The sequence below is a fragment of the Anas platyrhynchos genome, chromosome 5 (assembly GCF_047663525.1).
Source record: "Anas platyrhynchos isolate ZD024472 breed Pekin duck chromosome 5, IASCAAS_PekinDuck_T2T, whole genome shotgun sequence".
In the NCBI taxonomy this organism is placed as follows: domain Eukaryota; kingdom Metazoa; phylum Chordata; class Aves; order Anseriformes; family Anatidae; genus Anas; species Anas platyrhynchos.
This window is the reverse complement of record NC_092591.1, coordinates 47,172,405-47,196,588: the sequence shown is the minus strand read 5'-3', so window position 1 is coordinate 47,196,588 and position 24,184 is coordinate 47,172,405. Positions and strand designations below refer to the sequence as shown.

Here is a 24,184-nt window from a genome sequence, read left to right as displayed (position 1 = left end):
TTTCAGCCTACTGCATGTCACAGCTCAGAGGCAGTCACAGATAGAAATGCTGCTTCTGTCTTCAATCTCATGGAAAAATAGGGACTGCTCTGAAATCTGAAGCTGAATGGTAACTGTTGGCTTTTGGCTGTTTTGTTTGGTTGTTGGTTTTTTGTTTTTTTTTTTTGATAACAGAAGGACTGAGTATAACACCGGCATGCTCACACAACTTGATGTGTTCAAATTGTGCAGTAGACTACCTGGGACAGTCTCATGCTTAAAGAAACTCCCTGTAAATCTATAATACTGATACTGAGCTCTACCTGTGGAAAATATCAAATCATGATTCCAAAGCATTATTATTATTATTTTTAATGATGCCTGTAGTTATCTAAGATCCTTAGCTGAATGAGAGGCTTGATAATGAATCCTGTTTTAAAGTACAATGTAGGGGTGTTTCTTTTTACTGCCTATTATAAAAGTGAAATATCAACAGGTAGACTCACTCCTTTAGCCTTCGCAGAGGAAATGTATGAAGAAAGAAAGCACTAAGTAACCATCTCTGTTTTTCTTTGAGATCAAAGTGTGCCACACAAGAACAACAGTATTGCTTAACAATTAAAAGATTGTGTGGGAAGACAGGAAGACTCCATGACACAATTTCTGCAACTGACACAATGTTTTAACCTTGAGGAAGTTAGTTTCTGTCAGTGCCTTTTTAACTTTGTAAAACAATGATAAAGGTGGTAGTTTGCTAAATGTATCGCTTACTGATGAAAGGAACTCAGAGCTATGTTATTCCTTATTACTCTTGTCACTTTCCTTTGTGGAATCTAATAATTTGGGGTGTGTATTCTGGTTTTGTTTTTTCTTCAGTCACTTGTAAAGCTCTTCTCGGGACGTAAGCCCATGTTGTACAGTTTCCAAACATCTTTACCACGATTGCCAGTTCCAGCTGTCAAAGACACAGTCAATAGGGTATGTTGAACTTAATTCACTTTCCTTAGTAAGGTTTAATCAGTATTTAGATACCATTGTGATTTTGTTTGACTGTTTGGTTTTGTTTTGTTTTCCCATGTCTTTTAAAATCATTGCATGGTAGTGTTAATGTTGTCTAATGGATTAAAATGTCTCCATAGAAATTAAAACAGGGCCTATGACAAACCACTAAAACCAATGACAGTTTGAAGCTGGCTTGCTTCATGTTGAACAATATGATATCAACTTACATAATGCTGTCCAATGAAATGTGCCTTCCAGGGCTTCTGATACATCTTGGTTTTGTTGCATTCCCTAACACATGCAGAAAAGTGTTTTATGAAACAAAAGTCTTGCAGCAAAGTAGGGCAGTATGTCATAGAAGCTGAAGATTTGATTTTCTTGTTTTTGAGACAAAACTCTCTGCATCATGCTAAAGAAGCAGAATCATTTAATTTCTAAGGAAGAAAAACAATTGCAAAAGTTTCCAACTTTGAAAAAGGAAAAAAGAAACGAGTTAATGCTTATATACGGAGTTCTTCAATACAATAAATACTTTAAGATATGTTCTGCTTTTGAGGGGAGAATGTATATTAGAAAAGTGACCTTTTTCACTTTCAATTTGCTGACAAATGTGTGGAAAAGATCTAATTTTTATACTTCACAGGCAAAAGTTTAGAATAGAGTATACTCTTAACAGTAACAACATAACATTTGAAGCCTTATGTATTCAGTCTGAATACCCTGTCTACTGTTCAAATGTTTTGTGTGGAAATGATAAGAAGCTATGTGTCGGTGACTACACTGATGCTGATTCTTTTCCTGTGTTCTAGTATCTGGAATCAGTCCGGCCACTTATGAATGATGAAGAGTTCAAAAGAATGGAAGGTCTTGCCAAAGACTTTGCTTTTAATTTGGGACCAAGGCTTCAGTGGTATTTGAAGCTAAAATCCTGGTGGGCCACAAACTATGTAAGTAGATAAACAGGAGACTTAACTATTCAACTGACCTTATTTTATTTGTTCTTTGTTGCATTTTTGGCTTAACATTCATTCCTTTTTAAATGTTGAAGAAAGCAACTGAAATTGACTAATATTTGTGTAAAGTGGAGACCACTTGATTTGCACAGAAATGATTCAATCTGGGATTTAGTAAACAGTGTCGCAAATGGAACTTGAAAGAGTGGATCTTCATTTCTATGTTTATTCTTCTGGAGCTGGTAATTTAGCTGTAATGATTGCTTTTAGGCTGTACGTTACCTTGTTAAGATTTATAATTCAACACTGGGTGTGGCTGACCAGGTAGAAGAAGGATTTAGAACAATTTTTTTATATAGAACAGGTAAAGCATATGAAAGTGAAGTAAAGAATCATAACAAATATGTCGTTTTTTTTTTTATCAAAAAGAAAATCCAGACTCCAATACCATAGTGAGAACTGTGCAGCATAATTCCTTCCTGAGATGTTATCTAAAATCTAGCTGTACAAATTAGTCTGAGGTAAACTAGGATGTTCTACAGTTACCCTGGCATACTTCACATTCAGGAGATCTGATGCATTTTAAACATTATATGAAGATGATGCCTTCAGAAGCCTATGATCAGTGAGCTAGAGCTGAATTTATTTTTTTTCAACCTTTGTTGTTGTTTTCCCCTAAATATTAACAGAATTTAGTGGAGGATTTTGGTCTGTTTGCGTGTTTCCTAAGTGAAAGGGCAAGCTATCAGTTTTCATGCTGCTTCTGTGTGGAGTGTTGTCGAGTCATTAACATAAACACAAACTATGGAAATGATGAGGTCTTACTCATTTTCTTGTTCTTCGTGCTGCAGGTTAGTGATTGGTGGGAAGAATATATCTACCTTAGAGGACGTGGACCAATTATGGTTAATAGTAACTATTTTGCAATGGTAGGTAAATGTTGTGAACATCTTATCTGCCATAGAACCACTGTAAAATCTCTGCCAGTGATTTTTTTCATTTCTTCTGTTTTGGAACTCCAGTATGTGGTGATTTTCTTTCTTGAGTATAACCTGAAACTAATATCTTAAGTACAGTGCTATTTTCATAATAAACTTAGCACATCTGTCATTTAAGCAGACTCATGCAGTAATGAGTTGTTATCCAATTCTGTACTTATTGCCACAAGCGATCTTTAAAATCTCAGTGTAAAACTTCATTGGTAACACAGCTGCATGTTCTTGTTTACAATTTTACTTCTTGTACAGACATTTGCAAAAGATCCTGATGTTAAAAACAAAATTAGGAAATACTGTAGTCTTGTATTTAAATTTTTAGTAGTAGTATTTGGGATGACTAATAGCTGTCATGTAGGTTTTCAGACTGATGCTGTTTATGGAGACTTTGACTAATGAAGAAATTTAAGTTTGAACTCATCAAGTCACTGCACTAGCATACTTCCGTCATATTTTAAAGCCTCTTCTTTACTGACCAGAATAAACTGTAAGAAAAAAAAATGAATGAGAAGTACTAAGTATTTTTTTTTTTCCCAGTGTAGTATGGTGATAATTAACTTAAGATTCTTATTTGTTCTACAGGACTTCCTTTATTTAACACCCACAACCCTACAGGCAGCTAGAGCTGGTAATGTTATCCATGCCATCTTGCTCTACCGGAAAAAACTGGACAGACAAGAAATCAAGCCAGTATGTATATAAGTTCAAATGGCTTTTGATCTCTTCCAGCACAGCCAGTAAGAAGTTGATCTGTTTTTTTTGGAGCAGGAAAGGAGAGGAATATCTTATGCCAGAACAATAAGTAAGGTGCAGCTAGATCTGTGATCTGAAAACATTTTGGTTATCACCTGAATTGCATGTAGGCAGAAAGTACCAGCTATCAGAAACACAGACTTCAGTCATGCTAACTGACTTCAGTATTTGAAACTGACATACCTATTTGCCCAAAAGAAAATAGAATCTTCCACTTGTGTATGTTAAGCGTACCACCTCACAAATTATTGGTCTGTACCAAGCACGTAATGGTACTTCCAAGCTACTGAAGTCTGAAAATCTCATAAGAAAACATTTCCATATTTCTTGCTAATACTGGCTTTAAGGATGGATTCTAAGTGGAGTAGCATATGAAAGTTGTATGCTACGCTGAATGTCATTCTGCTTGCTATATCTTCATGTTGTTCTTTTGGATTTCTGCTCATAATTATCTAGCTTAGTAGGTCCACCAAATATGATGGATGTATTTACTTAATTTATCAAGGTGGGAAATAAAAATCTGCAGTGTATAGCTGAACTTATTCGTTTCTTAAGCTGATGCAACAATGATGCTAGAGAAACTAAAAAAAAAAAAAAAAAGTCTTTGAACAGAAGTGTAGAAACACTTGATTTCCACTAGATATGTACCTCATACCATTCTGACTCTGCACTCACTGCCAGTGCAAGGGCTGGCTGAGGCAAGGAGAGGACCCTGAGGTTAAGAGTGGGCCAGTGATAGCCTAAGTGTAGATGATATGAAAACCCTATGGAGAGTTGTGCTGAATTGTAGGCAGCAGAGATAGGCAAGATGAATCCCATTCTAAATTTCTATCCCACTCTGTGACTGTTTGTTGTAGTGAACAAATATTGTTAAAGCAATTAAGGAGTTCTGTTGAAGATCATGGTAGGGGTATAATTAGTTGTATGCAACTGCATGTCTGAGAAATTGGACCTTTTTAAACCTCCTTCTGGCTGTTTAGGAAAAAAAAAAAAAGAAGTGAAGAGGTAATGCTTGCTGCACGTGTATCTTTTGCATCCAGACTGACCATAGAGAGATCCTTGGGTTTCTGATGCTAACTAGTTTTAGTTATGCCTCCTGAAGGGAGAGCTTTGGTAAGGTGAGGGGGGATATGGAAATGCAGCTACTGGAATGTCAATGAAACTTTCCACATGTAGTTGAAGTCAAGGTGAGGACCACAAAAAAACAGATGCATTATAAATCTCATTGTTCTACAGCCTGTTTTTTAACCAGACTGTGTTTTTCTTTCCTTGTTAATATGCTAACTGTATACAAATTACAATTTAATGTGTATTTGTGGTGCAGATTCTTCTGATGGGATCAACTGTTCCGCTCTGCTCAGCTCAGTGGGAGCGGATGTTTAACACATCCCGTATTCCAGGGGTGGAATCAGGTAAGCAGGACCATCCAAGGAGAAAAAACATCATCATGGAATTTACAGTTTGGGGAGAATTTTCTGCTAAAATCGTATTTTCCCATGTAAGGATCTGAAAGACAGGACACGAATAGTGTTGTTTCTGAAGAAGTAATGAATTGCCATAAAGTGTATAGATGACTTCTCTTTCAGAGTAATTTTGAAAGTTTAGTGTTTTTTTGTCTCTTCCTTTATAAGATGACTTCAAGAAATTGTTTGCCCCATATTTTTAATGTGTACATAACCTTTACTTTTTTTCCATTCTGCTCTTTCAGGTTCCTTTTTGATATCTGTTTTTTTGTGAAAGTTGTGTTCCTTTATCAAAGTTATTTTAAAATATATCATCTCTTGTTTTTTTTTTCCTTTCTGTTTATTATTCACAATAACATCATAATGTATTCTTCTCAATAGGAGCAACAGTATTGTTTACGTGGTTTACAGGCAGTCTTAGTCCTGTCAGTTTCTTTCAATGCCAGTATTGTCTTGACACTTTGTATGCACTGTAAGATACCAGATAAGTGAAATCACCTGTAATAAGGAGATTGTCCAAAACTTTCTCTGTAATGCATTAAGAAAATGTATACAGTGTTGTTGGTGGTGAGCTCCTGTCCTACCCTAACTCTAGTAATGGCCTGATCATCCTAAGTGATGAGTAACTAAATTTTCACATCTTAGTGTTGAATAAAGGGAGGTAGCTGTTGAATTACAGTAGGGTCATTTTCACCTCAGTCTGCTTCTGCAACTTCTACGTACTGCGGAACATTACAAATACATTTATGTGATCACCACAAGCAATCATATTAGCTCAGCCCCAAAAACATTTGTATCTGCAAGTTAGTTCAAGGTAGTTACAAGATAGTTCATGTGTACATTCTCATTGTAGTTGTAAACATGCTCTCATTACAGACAACAGAAGTTGAATACATCTTGAGGGAACGCAGATGTGTGCGTTCGTTAATAATGCCTATAGATAGAAAAGCAGGGTTTGTCACATTTTACTTTCGGTCCTCTCATTTAGGTCCTCTCATTTTCACTTTAGGTCCTATGCCTGTTGAAGTTAGTCATGTAACTCTGGGGTAACTCCAGCTCCTCAATTTTTATTTTTATTTTAAAATGCCTTCCATGATGTGATGAATCTGCATGTTCGATTGCGCTTTCCAAGTGATAGTGGTGCTCTTTAATAGTATAATAGGCTCACAGAAGAATGAAAATGCTTCTGATCAATGGATGGAGCATACCTGTCTAAACTTCATTAAGTGCTCTATACTTTATTAAGAGTTCTATACTTTGAGTGCTCTGAGCACTCTTTCCTGGTGCAACAATTCTCAAATTTCTCAGAATCAGGACTTAGGCTTTTTTTCTTTACCATCTCGTTAACTGGTCTCCTCAGATGCATAAGAATGTAAACAGTTCTTTGGAGTAGTGAAAGAACCAAACAGTTTTTATCAAATGAGGACTTTTCCTGGCAGCTTACAAACCTTCACTTGAGGTTTGACACAATGCCTTCATGACATAAGTTTAGGCTTATCCCAAGTGGATTTATATTTGTAAATAAAGTGAGGACAAACTTGCAGCCTAGGTTTCTTCACTGACTACTGTAATGTGACACTTCATGACTATAGAGGTAGTATTCTGTCTGCATGTGCCAGGGTAAGCATGAAAAAAAGCTCATGAATATGGATGTACCTTCTGCCAGACTTACCCAGCATGTTCTCTTGCTGACTGCTTCATCAGGCTACACTGGTACTGCTTACTTTTTGGATACAGAAATGCAGATGAAGTATCTTTAGTTGTATCTTTAGTTTATCTTTAGTTTGTATCTTTAGTTGTCTCCACCGTGAAACTGTTACGTGATTACCAAATCTGGGTATTTGACTGTTTCCTGCAGCAATTTTTGTGTACTAAAATCCTGAATTAACGTGTGGGAGTGGTACCTCTTATTCCACATTTTATTTCTTTGTTAAAATAAGCAAGCTGTGGCTAACTGGTAATACATACAGCAGGCGTTTGATGTTATATAGTGTGTTATTGGTATTTTGAAACTTCAGCTTTCTTTTCACATAAGCGATTACAATTCTAGATACTCTTCAGCATGTGAAAGACAGCAAGCACATCGTTGTGTACCATAAGGGGCGTTACTTCAAAGTGTGGCTGTACCATGATGGTAGACTGTTGAAACCTCGAGAAATTGAACAGCAGATGCAAAGAATTCTTGATGATGATTCAGAGCCTCAGGCTGGTGAAGCAAAACTAGCAGCTCTTACTGCAGGAGATAGGTATGGTTATTATCATTTTTTAAAAATTAATATATTAAGAAGTATATTGCTGACATGTAACGGCTGTACAGTCCTTTGTAATAACAGGGAGGTAAAAGTAATTTTGCAGTGTCAGTGCTGTATACAGGCTCCTTATACTTAGCTGAAAAGCTGGGGAACTCTGCTTTAATTGTTTGCTGTAAGAATAGTAATTTGAAGCTTTACAGTGTTAAGCATATTGAACTAAAGCTTAAATCTGCTCTGAGGCTTCCTGGCATCTTAAAGAATATCCTAAAATTTAAGATAGATAATGTTAATTCAGTAACTGCTGTTCTATATTTATGACTTGCACCTACAAAATAAAGCAGTATATACTCAGTTCTAGGTGCAAGATCAGTTATTTGTTCAGTTACTAAATGTAGATCTATGCTATACGTTTCGGGTGCAGCAGACATGTTGAACTTCTGAAGAGTAAGCTTTGCATGTGTGATGATATCATAGGATGGTTTGGGTTGGAAAGGACTTCACAAGTTCATCAAGTTCCAACCTCCATGCCATGGGTAGGGACACCTTCCTCTACACCAGGTTGCTCAAAGCCACATCCAGAGACATAACATAAACTTCTCTGGGAAACCTGTTCCAGTGTCTCAGTGCCCTCTGAGTAAAGAATTTCATGCTGATGTCTAATCAAAATCTACTCTTTTAGTTTCTTTTAGTTTGAAACCATTACCATTATCCTATTGCTATGCTCCCTGATCAAGAGTCCCTCTCTAGCTTTCTGTAGGCCCCCTTTAAGTACTGGAAGGATGCTGTAAGATCACTTTGGAATTGATAATGAATTGCTTCCTAGCTTTGCATTATATCTGTGTTCTTAGAATTTCCCCTTCTGATGTAGTTTAAACATAGTGAAAGTAGTAGCTTTGAATTTAATAAAAGTAGGAGAAATGTTGCATAGTGATTTTAAGGGTAATAAAATATTGACTGATTTTTGTAACTTGGCTGTAAAACAAATTCTTTCTGCAGAATACCATGGGCTAAGGCTCGACAGACTTATTTTAGCCGTGGAAAGAACAAACAGTCTCTAGATGCTGTTGAAAAAGCAGCATTTTTTGTGACGTTGGACGACATCGAGCAAGGGTACAGGAAGGAAGATCCAGGGAGGTCACTGGATGCATATGCAAAGTCCCTAATACATGGCAGATGTTATGACAGGTACAGTATCGATTCTGTGGAAAACATCGTATTTTTAGAATTTTGCTAATTCATGTGGCTAATATGAGTTAGTGACTTCTAAGCCAATAAGTTTGTCTGTTTATTAAAAAAAAATAAAAATCAAACCCAAACAAAAAAGCATTCTGCATTTGAATGTCTTTTTGATCGAGATGAAGATACAGTGTAAAAATGTTTTTAAAGTATAAAAATCCATAACATAATCTCAATTTCTTTTGTAGGTGGTTTGATAAAACATTTACTCTTGTAGTATTCAAAAATGGCAGAATAGGTCTGAATGCAGAGCATTCTTGGGCAGATGCGCCTATTGTTGGACACCTGTGGGAGGTAAGTGTTTTATTTAAAAAAAAAAAAAAAAAAAAAAAAAGAATGTAGAAGATAACATTATTTGGTCCTCTGAAGATCATTGGGTTTGTCTTCAGTCCCCTGCATTTATTGAGCTGATGAGGACTTACGGACCTCTTTCAGTTTTGTCTATTTTCGGTTTTACACAGCAACCACAGAATTTTTTAAAAAATGCCTAGGAAGTTGCTGTGCCTTAAATTTAAGTCTTAATTGTATTTTAATGACAACAGATGCATTCGCAGAAAAGTGATATGGCATTCCATCCCACTTGTTTATAGTATTCAGTATAAATACACTGTTGCCTGTTTGACACAGCATTTTATGGTGCATATATGCATGCTTCTGGAGCTTTTAAGCTTCCTTGTGCTATCCAAACCCCGTGCTTATTTGTAAAACTTAGATACAGGCTGGAGTATAACTTTTCCTCTAAGCCATTTTTTATGAGGTGTAGACTGATATGTTGTTTAGATTAGCTCGTTTCACTGCAATGAATGGGATGAAGGCACTTTTTGACAGATTTCTCCATCATGAGCATAGTTTATTGCCTGAAATCCTATTTGAATGTTTTTGTTTTTTCTCTCAAAGCTTAAGCCTATAAACAGTTATGTCTCAATCACTCATAAATATTAGCTAATTCTAATTTCATTATGTATTTGTGCAAATGGGACTCAGGCCTGAATGATGCCCCCAGGTCATGTCCTGATTTTATTACCTGAGAGCATCTATTTGTAAGAACAAGAAGTCCTAATTGCACTCGCTAACCAGGGGAGAATGTCAAAACTTGTTTGAGGTTGACTGGACTGTCTAGTTCAGACCAGCTGTTCTGGGTAATGGAAAAGTTACTGTTCGGTGAATATACTAAGATATACTTAGTTCATTTGTTTGTACTTACTCTTAGTTTTTCCCTTTTCTGCGAAGAATTACAAAGCTCAAAATAAACTGAGAAGAATTCAGTTTCCTAGGAAATTATCTACTGTTAGGTGTTTATACGTGGTGTGTTTTGTAGATATGATTTTTTTCATAGTTGGCATGTTCTGTCATCTAAGTGAGAAAGTTAAATTAAGAGACTGGAAATATGTATGTATGTGTAACAGACTTTTGTCGATTTTTTTTCTTTCCATGTTGAGCAGATTGAAATCTTCTGCTTTGTGTTTTTACATTGAGGATGTCATTTGAAATCATGTGAGGTAGAAATTTTTTATCCTGTCGTTCAGGTTGTATTGTCCATCCTGAAAACATTCCACTTCCTCACACAGGAAGTCTAATGCACATATATAAACACTGAATAGGATGCAAATCTTAAAGAGAATTAAATATTTCTGATAAAATTTTTGCAAGGAGATGCACTTAATCTGAAATAAACTTTTTTTTACAAACAAATTTAGACAGATGATAACCTTGCAGAAACTCTTCAGAATCAAAATTGAACAAAGTTTGTGAAATATAAGACTAAGACTTTTTGTTACTACTGCTAAGTTGGAGGTGGGATTTTAATTAAAACACTGATTATTTCGATACCATGTAACAAAATGTACTGCAGCAGTCAGGTATTTTGTACATATCTCACGTTTTCCTGTGAAGAAGACAGGCAAAAATCCCTTAAAGTAGTAGGAAAGCATCTATCCTCACTCTTTGAAAACAGACCGTGTACTATACTTCACTATCTATTGAAATTGTATTATGCTGACTTCCAAATTCTAATTTCATAGCAATATGTTACATTTACAATTTTGAAAATGTATCTTTGCAGAATGTAATGGCAACTGAGTACCTTGAACTGGGCTATTCAGAGGATGGACACTGCAAAGGAGATACCAATCAAAATATTCCTATGCCTACCAAACTACAGTGGGACATTCCAGAAGAAGTAAGTACAGAGCAGATAGTGCTCTGGGGAAGGAGGTTCTTAGGAGGTTTTTTTTTTTTTTTTTTTTTTTTTTTCCTGAGCAGTCAAATCAGTTCGGTAATTACTGATAACTTCATAAATAGCTTGAATTTCCTTGACCCCTGTAAGATATTATTTCACCTTACCCAGTTCACTTAAAATGATATCGGGGTTTTTAACACCCACTTTTTAAAATTCTGGTCAGGAAATTTCAACTTCTTACTAGAAATGTTCTTGCTTGGCAACATATCAAAAACAAGTGGCCATCCATTGTAAACAGTAACTGTATGGCAATAGAGTTTTTTGCTGTGGTTTCGTTGTTGTGCTTGTGTAACGTTTCCTTTTGATTAGCTGTCTTTAAGTATTAAAAGTTCTGTACAGAAGGCTTTTTCTTTATTTTTTTCATGAGTTCAAGAGAAACTGCCATAACCCTATTTCATTTTAATTTAAAAGGTAATGGCTGGTGATACATCTAATTAAGTATGTTTTGTTTTTTAAGCCCAATTTTGGGCTCTAAATGAGTATGGGCTTAAAACTCTTTTAAAGCTCTTTGAATCTTAACTTTGAGGCAAAGATAGCTTCTCCAAAGGAAGAGTAATTAGACAATGATGTTCATGGCACACAGAAAGGCAACATTTTTTATGTGTCAGTTAAAAATGCATGCTCTTCTTCAACATTACTCTTAGATGCCTTCTAATGCATGCATATGTATATATTTGCATATAAGTAAACAATGTCTTTTTTTATTATAGTGCCAAGAAGTGATTGAGAGGTCTCTGAGCACTGCCACGGCTCTGGCAGATGATGTGGACTTCTGTTCATTTTATTTTGACGTTTTTGGGAAGGGACTAATAAAGAAAGCAAAAACTAGCCCTGATGCCTTCATTCAACTTGCCCTGCAGCTTGCTCACTATCGGGTAAGAACAGACTGCTTCTGGCTTATAGAATCATAGAATCGTTCAGGTTAGAAATGACCTCCAAGATCATCTAGTCCAACTGTCAAGAATGGTCGTCTAGATTATAGAATCTCATTAAATTGGAAATAGTATGTTTGCGTACTATTAGTACACAACTGTTTGTTGTGGTTAAAACACGTGGCTGTGTAAAGTACGCTGTACTTTAACTTCGCACTGCTTGTGCAAGGTCATTCCATGGAAGTTAATAGAAATGCGAAACAGATTACTTGCTGGAAATTCAGTGTCCAAAGGTTGGCTTATTGGTGCTAATGCGGCTTTTTCTTTTCCCGTTAGTTGTTCTATCTCTGGATACTTTGTAGATATGAAAATTCTAGCATGTGTGTTTTCCAGTAGTGTTATTATCTAAATGGTATTAAACTTATCTTTTAGTTGGAAGTTCCCTTTAATTGGGTAGTCAGGGGCATTCCCAAAGAAGATTAATAAAAGTGCCTGCCTGTTTCTTTTTCTTGTAGCTCACTTTTTCTGCAGTCTGTTTTCAGAAAGCGCCAATGTAGTGAAATTTTAATTTGTTTTCCCTCCTTCCCCCCTTTTTTTTTTCTTTTAACCACCTATCCTCTTTATTTTAAGCTGAACAGACTTGTGATCTGTTCTGATGTATATTTTGATCAGGAAGAGTTGCTAATGCGTTAGATAAGCTTTTACTATTTTTTTTTTTTCACTTTCAGTTTTCACATCCTTGAATCACATTCTTTCACATGCTTTCCATCCCCATGCTTCCATGCATCTACATCCTATTAAACTTTGGGTTGAAAATATTCTTAAGAATGTCACAGTCTTCTAGGATGTCATAATCTTCTATGGATTATGTACCATAGTTGTATTAATTAGGAAGCCACTGAACATTCTTATAGGTTTTTGGTATTTTTTTAATTAGTTTCTGTTTATAACAGACTGAAAAAGACTGGATATAAAATGCATGGTGTAGTCCTTGTTAGTCCTTTCTGGTTTGGTTGTTCAACTAGTATTTATCAAATCCCATTATTAATCTTGTTTTTTTTAATCATCTGTAGATAAGACTGTTAACGGTGGGCTACTAAAAATTTAACATTTAATTTGTGGAGTGATTCGTATCCTGTGGGCTTACCTGGAACCTTACTGTTGATTAAGAAAGGGGCTATGTTCGAATAAACCTTTAAGTCCTTATTTTTCAAATTTGAAGGACATGGGAAAATTTTCTTTGACATATGAAGCCTCTATGACGCGCTTGTTCAGAGAAGGCAGGACTGAAACCGTCCGTTCATGTACTGTTGAATCATGCAATTTTGTTCGAACCATGGAAGATCCAACTGAAAGCGTAAGTTTACTGTGTTGTTTCCTAATACAATTCATAAGTCACATGGCTATCGGTACTTATTCATACAAGCTCCTGAATTGTTTTAAAAGATTTAAGGAAAGATCTATGCCTTTGTTTTGAGGAATGAAGTGTAGCATCAGATAATTGTCTGCATCCTCCATTAGTATGACAGGAATTGAAGGCTATACCAAAGGTGAATGGCAGTAACCACCAGAATACCAACTTCTACAGACCCTGAATTCCAGAAAACTGAGATGATTTGTGACTTTTTGTTATGTGTACAAGTAATGCCATGCCAGTTAGGCTTTCCTCCCTGATAGGGAAGCTTACATTATTCATAGGAAATAAGTAGTTGCTGTCATATCTTGATTTCAGTGGGCTTTTTAGTCCTTCTTGTGATCTGATGAGCAAACAAACGACGTATGGCCTAGAGGAAAGCTGCTTGGTTTTGAAAACTTGGGCAATGCTGTTAAAGATGTTTGCTGTCAAAATGGAAGGATGCAGGACAGTTGGCGTGGAGGATAGTCATCTTGATGGCAGTCTGTTCTTCGTTCTACTGATAGTCATGGTTTTCACTGGTAGAGTAGGCTAAATAAATCATTGCGTTTGCAGGTTTTTCTAAGCTAAAGGGAGTTTCCATCTGCATGGGTAGAGGTTCTAATGACAAAGATGTAGGACTATAATAATCAGTAACTCAGCACTGATGTAGCACGCTCAGCGTTACACCATTGTGAAAGTGTCAGCACTCAGTTTAGTTTGTCTTGCCCTATTATTTTTATTAGTCCTTTTTCCCCCTGTATTTTTTCCTTCCCCTACTATGGCCTTAGCTGGCAGGGTATGCCCAGCTTTGGACACCACACTTGAGGTATGGATGGACTGGAGAGAGTCATAACAAAGGTAACTAAGATCCAAACAGGATCTGTGAGGAGAACTTGAACTTCTTTATTCTTGCCTAGTCTAAAGAAGTGAACTTAGTGTAGTGAGAAGAGGTAGGAAGCCAGGTTGTCCTCAAGTGGGGGGAAAAAAAAAAAAAGCTGATGGAAAGATGATGTTCTCTTTCCCAAGAGGTAATGGACTTAAATTTTGGCACGAAACACATTAGGGAAACATTTTCTGCTACTAAGGATAGATAATGAGTAGCAAAGTAAATAGTCAGAAGCCTCAAACAGATTTTTTTTTTTTTTTTCTCTTAAAGTAAGTTACATAATGGTTCTTCAGGAAGGAGCTTTAGTTGATCTGATCTTAGGGAAGAGAAGAAGTCTAAGTAGATGAACAGTTCTGGTTCTTTCCAGCTCAGTGATTCTGTGAATAAACGTTCATGCAGGAAAACACTATATTGTAGTTTAACTTTATTTTTTCTGATTAGATGATGTGTATATATTTAGAAGTGAGTATTTGGAAATGACTGTTATACGTTGTCAACATTGGTAAGAGCCAAAAATTACATGGTCATATACCACTTCATTAGAAAATTAATTGAAGAAATGCCAATTATTGCTACTGTGGACCTTGAATAAAAATAGTGATCCTGGATGATCTTCAATATGTAACTATTCCTTTAAAATGAAAAGAAAACACTATTTATTTATTTTGAGTTTGAAGTTACTAACTATGTATAATGTCCACCCTATTGCTAGCAACCTACAGGTTTATGCTAATTGTTTTCAGGTAATTGTGGTATCACTCGGAACCTAAACTCTTGATTCCCATTAAGGAACTTTACTGGGAAGGGGGGGGGGGGGAGGGTTGAATGGCTTGTGGCATAAAATACAGTGATGCTGGACATAAGAAGTGACAGGTTGCCATGTTTTCAGTATTGCATTCCATAGTATAAAAATCTTAAAATAGCTATCTAAAAATGAGCTTGGAACTAATAATTTCTGTCAGCCTCTGCATTACGTTCATATGTTGTTGTCAGTTAGCCTTCTAAAATAGCTGTTGAAATTTCTGCTTAAGTCATGTTGAGACTTGCTTTTCTGTAGCTAAGAAGGTAATTCCTGTCTGAATTTAAGAAGAGATTGGACTGTGCACTTAGTCACATGGTCTGAACTTTTGGGTAGACCTGTGCGGTGTCAAGAGTTGGACTTGATGATCCTTAAGGGTCCCTTCCAACTCAGGATATTCTATGATTCTATGATTCTAAATATACAAAGTAATAAACTACAGTTGTAATCATGTTTGTTTCTGTGGTTATATCACATTTAAAATATTGTTTTGTTTTCATTTTGTACTGTTTACAGCAGGTAATAGCTAATACTGAAATAAAATATGTGAGGTTGCAAAGTGAGTGAATTCTAGTATTTGGTCTTAGTTGCCTGTCTTGTCTTGTACTTTGTCCTTAAATGCTCTAGGCTCAGGAGCCATTGCTGTAACTTAGTTATTGTACCTCCACCCTCAATCCAGTTCATTACCTGATTTTCTTCTTCTTTATTTCATTTTTTAGAATGAAAATAAGCTTAAGTTCTTCCGGCTTGCAGCTACCAAACATCAGCACTTATATCGTCTTGCCATGACTGGTGCTGGCATTGACCGCCATCTGTTCTGCCTCTATGTTGTTTCCAAGTACCTTTCTGTAGATTCTCCTTTCCTTAAGGAAGTAAGTGATCTTTATTGGTGTCTATTGGTAACAGTAAATAATCTGTGTTTACTTAGTGTCTTCTGGTATCTGCTTACATACTTACGTAATTACAATTTTCCTCAGAAAAATAGGTAAGTGTTTAGGTAGCACTGCTTAACGTTTACTGGTAGATTACAACTTGGTTTCGTTTTGCTTTAAATCTACACTTACTAATGGGCATTTTAGTAATGCTATATACAGGTTATAGAGGTTTACAACAGAGATGTAATATGTATTACAAAAAATACTGGCTGCTTGTGGCTCTTAGCATATTTTCAAGGTATTACAACCTTTCTCTTAAGAATGTTCTGCTGGAATTGTGGCAAAAAAACTTCGTTATAAGTTAACGTGAGCTAGATCACTAATTATGATTTTTTCCCACTGCTTATTACAGTGACAAATACTTTATTAAACCAGGCTTTAAGGTTGGGATTTATTTTTATTTTTTTTTTTTAAAAAAAAGTACGTGTTTTGAAAATAAGTGTATTCCTGCTTTAAGTTAAGAATTAAACAGCCTTGTACAACTTCTGCAACCTTTCAAGAAACTGTTGTATATTGTTAGAGATTTTCCAAACTTAATGACTTACCATAGTATTTCACTGGGATTTGAATGCTGCCATTCTTGGTCTTATTGACAAGACCTGGTCTGCAGGGTTTACCAGGTTATAGACCAGATTTATCTGTTTTGAAACAACATTTCTTGCAGCAGAAATGCTATTTTTTGAGAAATTGACATCAAGACCTCATATATGGCCTGCATATCGGGATAGGTTCAGTTGTTTCTTTTAACCCGATTGATTGTTCCATTAACATGAACTGGAGTTATCTTTAATAATTGCTTATTGAATGTTTAATAACTTACCTTGATTATGTTCTTAAGCAGTATGTTCTTAATGTTCACGTTCATGCTTCATGTTCTTAAGCAGAATGTTGTACTTGATTGCATCCCTTTCTTGTCTAACAAAGGTGTTGTCGGAGCCTTGGAGGCTGTCAACAAGTCAGACACCACAGCAACACATAGATCTGAAGAAGAACCCTGAGATGCTCTCCAGCGGTGGAGGATTTGGACCAGTATGTTTGCTAAGTACAAGTGTCTATTTTGAAAACAGTTTCAGACTAAAAAATTCAGAGGTGTAATACCGTAGTGTTGTGCATTAAAAGCACGTGCTGCACTTTTAAATGTATATGTTTAATGTTTTCCAATATATGGTGGATGTGCTTAGAGGAAACATCATGTTTTTTGCCTTGTCCCAAGGGATTATGGAATGGATTATTCCTAAGGAAATGCACAGTTGCCAAATGCGGTACAGGGCTCCATGTTCTGATAAGCTGGGGGCTTTTATCACATCACTTATGCCCAGAGATTGATTATGCCAGGCTATTATTACAGACAAATGCTTTATTACTTAAACTAGATTTTAAGGTTGGCATTTGTAGAAGTAATTTCACTTTTTTTATTATTTCCTGATTAATTAAAAACATATTCATGCTTTTTTTCCAAATTAAGCTAATTAAACTGGTATGCTAGCCCTCCTAAATGTGAATAGTGGCTAGATTTAGAAAAAAAAAATCAAACTTTCTACAACTTTCATAGCCTTTAAAGAAACTAGTGTGTTTTTAGAAATTTAAAGAGAGAAGGCTCTAATAGAGAGAAGGCTTTCAGAGTGCTCAGCAGCAGCAAAGAGCTGGAAGGATGAGGTGAAAGACCCTATGATTTAGGAAACAGAGGAAGGAGGGTGGCAGCAGGATATTTCATGTTTACTAGGTATACGTAGTATAACATCAGGCTGAAACTTAGGACAGGTAATGCTGCTAATATTTAAATCTGACCAGAGGCTCTACTCATGATATGGGTGTTCAGAATTGTACAACTGCTGTCATGTTAGATGACTGCCTTTGGGCAAGTTCTTGTAATATAAAGGCCTTATGCTCCATATGTAGATACTTTTTTTTTTTTTTTTTTTTTACATCTGCAGAGTGATTCCATGAAACGGGATGTTTAGGTGTATATATATTCGTTTGTACTTAAGGACTGAAGCTGTATAGCTGTTTAGGATCAGACATTGATAGAAGTTCTTTGAACAACTAGCATATTTCAAAATATGGAACTTCAAAATGTTGGGAACATGACAGTTCAGTTAATTCCATGTTCTTCACTCTTCAAATGAGAGCAGAGCTGTTTCTTTAAGTGGAAGCAGTCTTCAGAAACGCTGGATTAAATGTTAAAGCTTATTTTTTGCTTCAGGAAAAACTGCAACTGATGTTGAAAACTGCACAGTGAGAGTTTTGTGTAACTATGTATAAGATCGTGTAGAAAATGAAGGAAAAAAAATAGCACTTGTTTTTGTCTTTCTTTCTTTAGGTGGCTGATGATGGTTATGGTGTTTCTTACATTATCTTGGATGAAAACTCTATCCACTTCCACGTCTCCAGCAAAATCTCCTGTTCTGAGACAGTAAGGGACAATTCTTTCCTGTGGTTTAATGAATTTGATGAATATCTGCTTGTAAAACTGTTCTACTAAATTTTTTAGACAATGAGTAGGACTTGCAATATTGTTACACTGTGGGTTTTGACGCCTGTTACACCTGTTTCTGTGGATGACATATGCTGTATGTTAATTTTTTTCTCAACTTTTATAAAGTTAATAGCTTTATGAATCAAGGAAACTATATGCTACTTCACTTATGCTTTCAGGCATAAGGAAGGCCATCTTTACGCAGGTATAGTTCCTGGAATTTATGTGAAATGACTCATACCTGTCCCATAAACAGTAAGATAGGAATCTCCTGGTTTTTGTTTTATATTTTCAGTTTGATTTGCCTCTGACTGCGGTTGTAAAGATAATGAAATGTGTGCTCTTCATTCTTTGAATTTGCTTGGTCTAAGTAGTTCTGAAAGGAAGTTGACCCATAAATTGTAACCTGTGCTTGGGAAACATAATTATCATAATTTATCAGAGTAACACCCATCTATTAGAATGTCGCATCTGTTCGCTATCCTGCTGATTCAGAAGCGTTTATTGAGTGAGCTTTGATTCATCCTTCCTCTTTGTCTTATGACACGCTCAGTTTTGGCAGGATCACATAACTGAACTAGTTTTTGTCTTTTGACCTTAACTTGTCCGAGAGATCTCAATGCCTTCAGTTAATCATTAAATATTAGAAAATGCAACTTTGTTCTTACATAGGCACTTGAAAAACAATTTCAACTTTTAGTTTATACATTAGATTTCCCTGTAATTTTACTTATCAGTCAAGGCAAAAGTCCATACAGGGAAAGCAGCACTTCATGTGCTTGGCCTTGATACTAAGCTGTCTCTGCAGTAGGTTTTATAATGTAGCTAATGATTTATATTTTTAATTTTAGTTTCTTCCTTGTACCATTCATCTGACAGCATGAAGACTTTGTTTGCACTTAAGTAAATGTAATTTTCATTTTCAATACTTCATGTAATTCTTCAGTGGTAATAGTTTCAGGATTCTGGTAGAAACTCAACTGAAAAATGTTTTTATGCTTTTTCACAACTACTAAGTTGTGTAGTACACTTTCTGAACATTCTTCTGTCTTCTAAAAATCAGCTTTTACAAAATCTTCATGTATAAAATAGTTGTCTTTTTTTTGAAGTTGTAATACATAGTTATAAGCACATGTTTTGAAAAGGAGATTCTCCCTTCTCCATATGGAAACAAATACATAATGAAGAACTCATCAGTTAGTAACAGCATATATCTGGATTAATTTATATAGCATTAGAATTTCTGTGGTTTATATCCCAAAGTTCTAAAATTTAATGTTAAAATTTCTTCTTTTGCTTAAAAGACAACCATTGCCTGACTGTACTCACAGTTCTTGTTTGTTTGTTTTTAAGGATTCTCATCGCTTTGGAAAGAACATCCAAAAAGCAATGGTTGACATCATGGGTTTATTTAACCACAGTAAAAACTGTACAAAGTGATTTGCCGTATTGGTGCAAAGCAACCTTCTGTTGTCGGAATGAGGACTCTTCTGAACAGTGAATGAAAGCAAGGCTTGTCAAACAATAGCTGGTGAAGAAGCTGAGTCACAATCTTATTGATGAAAACCTTAGCAGTGGCTTGAATGTTTCATGATTTTTTTTTTCCAATATTTTGGAAGAATTTATTTCCACAAAGGGTGTCTTTTGAAATCTTGTATGTTTCTAGGGATGAAGTATAGCATTATTGCATGAAGGTATGTGTATTCTAACTCCTGCAGTTTTCCCTTATTCTGTATGCCCCTGTTCTTTTTTTTTTTTTTTTTTTCCCTTTCTTATAATTATTTGAGTCTACTTCCCTTCCTGAATGGAAAGGATAAAACATATCAAGTCTTAAACTCAAGTCCTACAAAAGGTTTGATTTGGTATATATTGATAGTAGAATGTTCTTCAAAGTATCTGCTGCTTTATGTCAATGAATGACAAAACTTGTGGCTATTTACCTTCATTGACTTCCTTAAAAGTAATTTCTTAAAAATGTTAAAAATAAATAAATAAATAAATATATATTTATATATATACGCACACACAGTGAATCACACCCCACTAGTGTAATATAAACCAGTGCATCACACTCAACTAGTGTAGTGGATTTTTTTTCTTTTTTTTTTTTTTTTGGAAAGTATGTGCTACAGTGAGTAGTAAAATACTATGTAAATTAGAAGGTATCACATTTTTCTTACTACTTACAAGCACGTTTGCCACATCGTTGATTTTTGTTTCCATATAAATGGACCTGTGTGCTTGTTCATGCCAGTGCCTTAGAAAAAAAAAAAAAATCTAAACCCAGGAAAAAAATCTTATGCTGGGAGTCAGTTTTACATTATTTTAGTGATGGGTGAGGGGAAGTAGTAATGCATATCAAGTTCTGAAATTATAACTAGGTGGGTATGACATAAGTAGACTTGAATATCTTTGTGTATGGTGCAGCTAGGTTCAAAGCTCTAATGAAATAATTTCATATTTAAATAGCAAAGATCATTCTCTGTGAAATGTAGGAGTAACTGTTTCAGAGCTACAGATACTCATCAGCTTATTTTTGCTGAATAGTGTCGGTGCTCAGCTGAGGTAAGTTTGAATCCCAGGGAACTGTAAATTTATTTAAATGCAAGCCTCTTGGATTGTCTGGGAATCAAGGCTGCCTGTAGAGGTTGAGCAATTGCAGTCTTCCTTCTTTCCGCCTGGAAGGACCAATACTATGTATGGCCAGCTATCTACATGAGAAAAGCTGTGAAGGCAATAGAAATCAACTCTAGAATGGGAAAATCCTAGCCTTATCAAATCTTTCCTGGAAGATGCCCTTGATCAAGCAGTTTCTGGAGGATACAAGCAATTAGGGTAGGGAAGTAGGGTGGACAATTTCACTGAAAAGGGGGCATAATATTTCCAAGTGCAGAAGTAAAATGGTTACTACAAAACTGAAGTAACTTGGTATGTGATGCTTCTCTTCCACAGGCTTTATTGGTGTCACTACTTTTTAGATCATGCAATGCAGTGTATGTGGTAGGGCAACAAATTTATTTTTCTGGGAATGTAAACTACACGATGTTTAGTAATACAGTAAGTGCTGCTCCAGAGCTGTGCTAATTTTGAAAGCATTCTGGGGAATGATACAAAACTTCTCATTAGATTTTTGGATGTTTTCTGGCCAGTATTTCTAACTTTATACGCCTTTTCCTGTTTTTTGTTGTTTTTGTTTTTTTTTTTTTTTTGCAATGTTCTAGATATTAAAACACTTCTGTGTGTATGTTTGAGGTAGGAAACCTTAAAGATCCAGTATGCATACTTAAGCAAATATATGCTTACATAAAGGACCCCCCCATAGAAATTGGCCAAAGACTCTCATTATTCGATTGGGTACAGTGTGTGGGAAAGGAGACTTTGAAATAAGCCTTACTGCAGCTGACAGGCCTGGCATTTATCAAACTACTGCAACAACGTTATTAGTGATATATTCCTTTGGAGCTGCAGAAATAATGCACTGTTTTTGTATTGACCACTGACCAATCCATACTTAAATTAACATAGGGCATATTAGCTTGTAGGTTTTCCAAAAAAAAAAAAAAAAAAGTTTAGATTTGACTCTCAGGTGTTAAATGTTTTAAGTCTAATTATAGTTAGTGCAGTTATCAATGCAATTTTACATTCTTAGAGTAAGCATAATTGGCACAAAGTTGTTTTTGTAATTGTAAATGTTTAAAAGTGGTGTTAAATGTATCTTTTTTTTTTTTTTTTTAATTTGGGATAGATCATAATTCCTAAACAGATAGGATTTTATTTCATTCCTTAAAAACGTCAACAGCGTGTAAATAAAATATGCGTTTTGGATGTAAATCTTAGCAATCCACAGTGAATGTAGGCTATTAATAAATAATTAATTTAAATCTTGATGTTTGATATGTGTACATACAGTAAAACTTACTTGCTTCTTTGCTCTAAAGCCATAGGAATGTAATTGAAATTACTTAGAGTTGAATGAACTTTATAGTACAATGTACTTTATTGTTGAAGTAAAATGTTTTGGAAAAATGATTCATCCATAACTAAACCTTGAATCCCGTGAATCACTTCTTGATTAGTGATAAGAGTTCAGGTTAGGATTGACTAGGTAGTAAAAGTCAGGTTGAATGATGATAAATTAACCTGTGTATTAAATAGCAGTGTGGAATTGATTGAATACCTTGAATATGCATTTTCAGAATTTCTTGATTCAGCTATTTAATGCAACAGAGTAGGAGAGCTTTGGTTCATTTAGAGGCTACCATTGTCCAGAATTAACACCACTCAAACTGAATATTCTTTTAAGGGTTGAGCTTCTGAAGGACGAAAGAGGTGTGTGCCTGACCTTGAAAATCATGATTCTAATTCAGCCTTTGTACCAATTGCTTTCTTGTATAAAATGTATTAAGCTGTTTTGTTTTTTTTTATCTTGTTCACTTACTCTATTGTGGTTGGTTATTTACATTCAACACTGTGTCAATGTTCTACCCTCTTCTGTGACTTCAAAAAATAAAGTTTCACAATTACCACTACTTAGTAAAATGTTTTTGTGTCTTTTGTATTTTTTTTTTGCTGGCTCCCTTGCTCCCCTTTTTGGGCTTGTGAAATAATTGCTGTTAAATCCAGTTAGGAATGGTAGTAGGAGACTACTCAGCGTATTTTAGTAGTTACAGGGATGTTTTAGAAGTTCTGTAGATATTTTGCTGGGTATTGAACAATTTTTCAGGGTCAGTAGAAAGAAACAACATAAGTTTTTAGTCCAGATTTTTTTTATGAGGTACAAATAGCTGCTGGAAAGTTTCTGTGAAACTGTCTGCAAGCCAGTAAACAGCACTGGTTTTTGCTTTACAGTTAATAATAATCCAGTAGAGTAGTGAGTTGTAGAAAGGGCTTTAGGAGCAGAAGTTGGAAGCCAGCTATTTCAGAATCACACAATCACAGGATAGCTGAGGTGGGATGGGGCCTCTGGGCCCATCTGGTCCCACCCCTACTCAAGCAGAGTCACCCAGAACAGGTTGCTGAGGACCATGTCCAGGTAGGTTTTGAAGATCTCCAAAGTGGAGACCCCACACAGCCTCTGAGCAGCCTGTGGCAGGGCTCCATGCACAGCACAGAAGGACTTCCTGATGTTTAGAGAGAACCCCTCATGTTCCAGTTTGGACCCATTGCTTCTTGTCCTTGCATTGGGCACTACTGAAAAGAGCCTGGTTCTGACCTCTGCACCATCCCTCAGATGCTGGTAAAATCCTCCAAGCTCTCTTCAGGCTGAACAGACCCAGCTCTCAGTCTCCCCTCTAGGAGGGATGCTCCACTCCCTCCATCACTTGTGGCTGTTCTTCAGGCACTCTCCAGTAGCTCAATTGTAGCTCTTGTATGGGGCAGCCCAGAACTAGACCCAGTATTCCAGGTGTGGTCTCACCACTGATCAGTAGCAGTCTTCTGCATAACAAATTATACCTTTTGGCTATAACAAACAATAGCTTATCTAGTACCAGGGCTTTGGGACTCTGACTTCTTGTAATGTGAGATAATTTCCAAGAGGGGAGGGAGAGCAACTCCCATCTGAGAGCCTCCAGCTCCACATTGAAGGACGACCCCTGAAACAAGAGTTGAAATGCAAATAGAACTGCCACCAATTAAAGTGACAGCCTTTGCTGTTCCCCCATATTTAACAACTTATTTGTCTTTAAGAGGTAAAGAAAAGCAATCTCTAATGTTTATGCAGTGTATAGTGGAAGGAAATGCAGTTGCTGGGTCAGAATTTGTACAGCGGGAGAGTAACTACTGCATTTCTCAGGACACAGTGGGAAATTGTAATGTAGCTGCTGTGTTTTGGTACCAGCTGGCCTAACAGTAGTGAACTAAGATTTACTCTTTCGGCATCTGCCTGGAAATACTTCATAGTTTTGGCTTGTTTTTCATTTCGAGCTGCCTTGGGCGCCCTGTGAGGG

The 24,184-nt window shown here is 35.9% G+C and overlaps 1 protein-coding gene across 4 annotated transcripts in view; it reads left to right on the top strand.

Moving 5' to 3' along the window:
* Positions 1–24,184, top strand: part of LOC101799612 (carnitine O-palmitoyltransferase 1, liver isoform) — a 55,219-nt gene that overhangs the window by 16,723 nt on the left and 14,312 nt on the right. For 3 of the 4 annotated variants that reach the window (XM_027457809.3, XM_005022766.6, XM_038179658.2), the window contains exons 6-20: positions 856–957; positions 1,791–1,928; positions 2,786–2,863; positions 3,512–3,619; positions 5,007–5,094; positions 7,196–7,391; positions 8,394–8,582; positions 8,822–8,927; positions 10,696–10,812; positions 11,583–11,747; positions 12,967–13,101; positions 15,545–15,697; positions 16,685–16,789; positions 18,081–18,173; positions 19,590–22,765. In XM_027457809.3, coding sequence (XP_027313610.1) covers positions 856–957; positions 1,791–1,928; positions 2,786–2,863; positions 3,512–3,619; positions 5,007–5,094; positions 7,196–7,391; positions 8,394–8,582; positions 8,822–8,927; positions 10,696–10,812; positions 11,583–11,747; positions 12,967–13,101; positions 15,545–15,697; positions 16,685–16,789; positions 18,081–18,173; positions 19,590–19,676 — 1,860 coding nt within the window. In that variant the 3' untranslated portion in view covers positions 19,677–22,765. Of the gene's footprint in view, positions 1–855; positions 958–1,790; positions 1,929–2,785; positions 2,864–3,511; positions 3,620–5,006; positions 5,095–7,195; positions 7,392–8,393; positions 8,583–8,821; positions 8,928–10,695; positions 10,813–11,582; positions 11,748–12,966; positions 13,102–15,544; positions 15,698–16,684; positions 16,790–18,080; positions 18,174–19,589; positions 22,766–24,184 lie in introns of those variants that run through there. The other variant, XM_072038969.1, reaches the window with a different exon arrangement.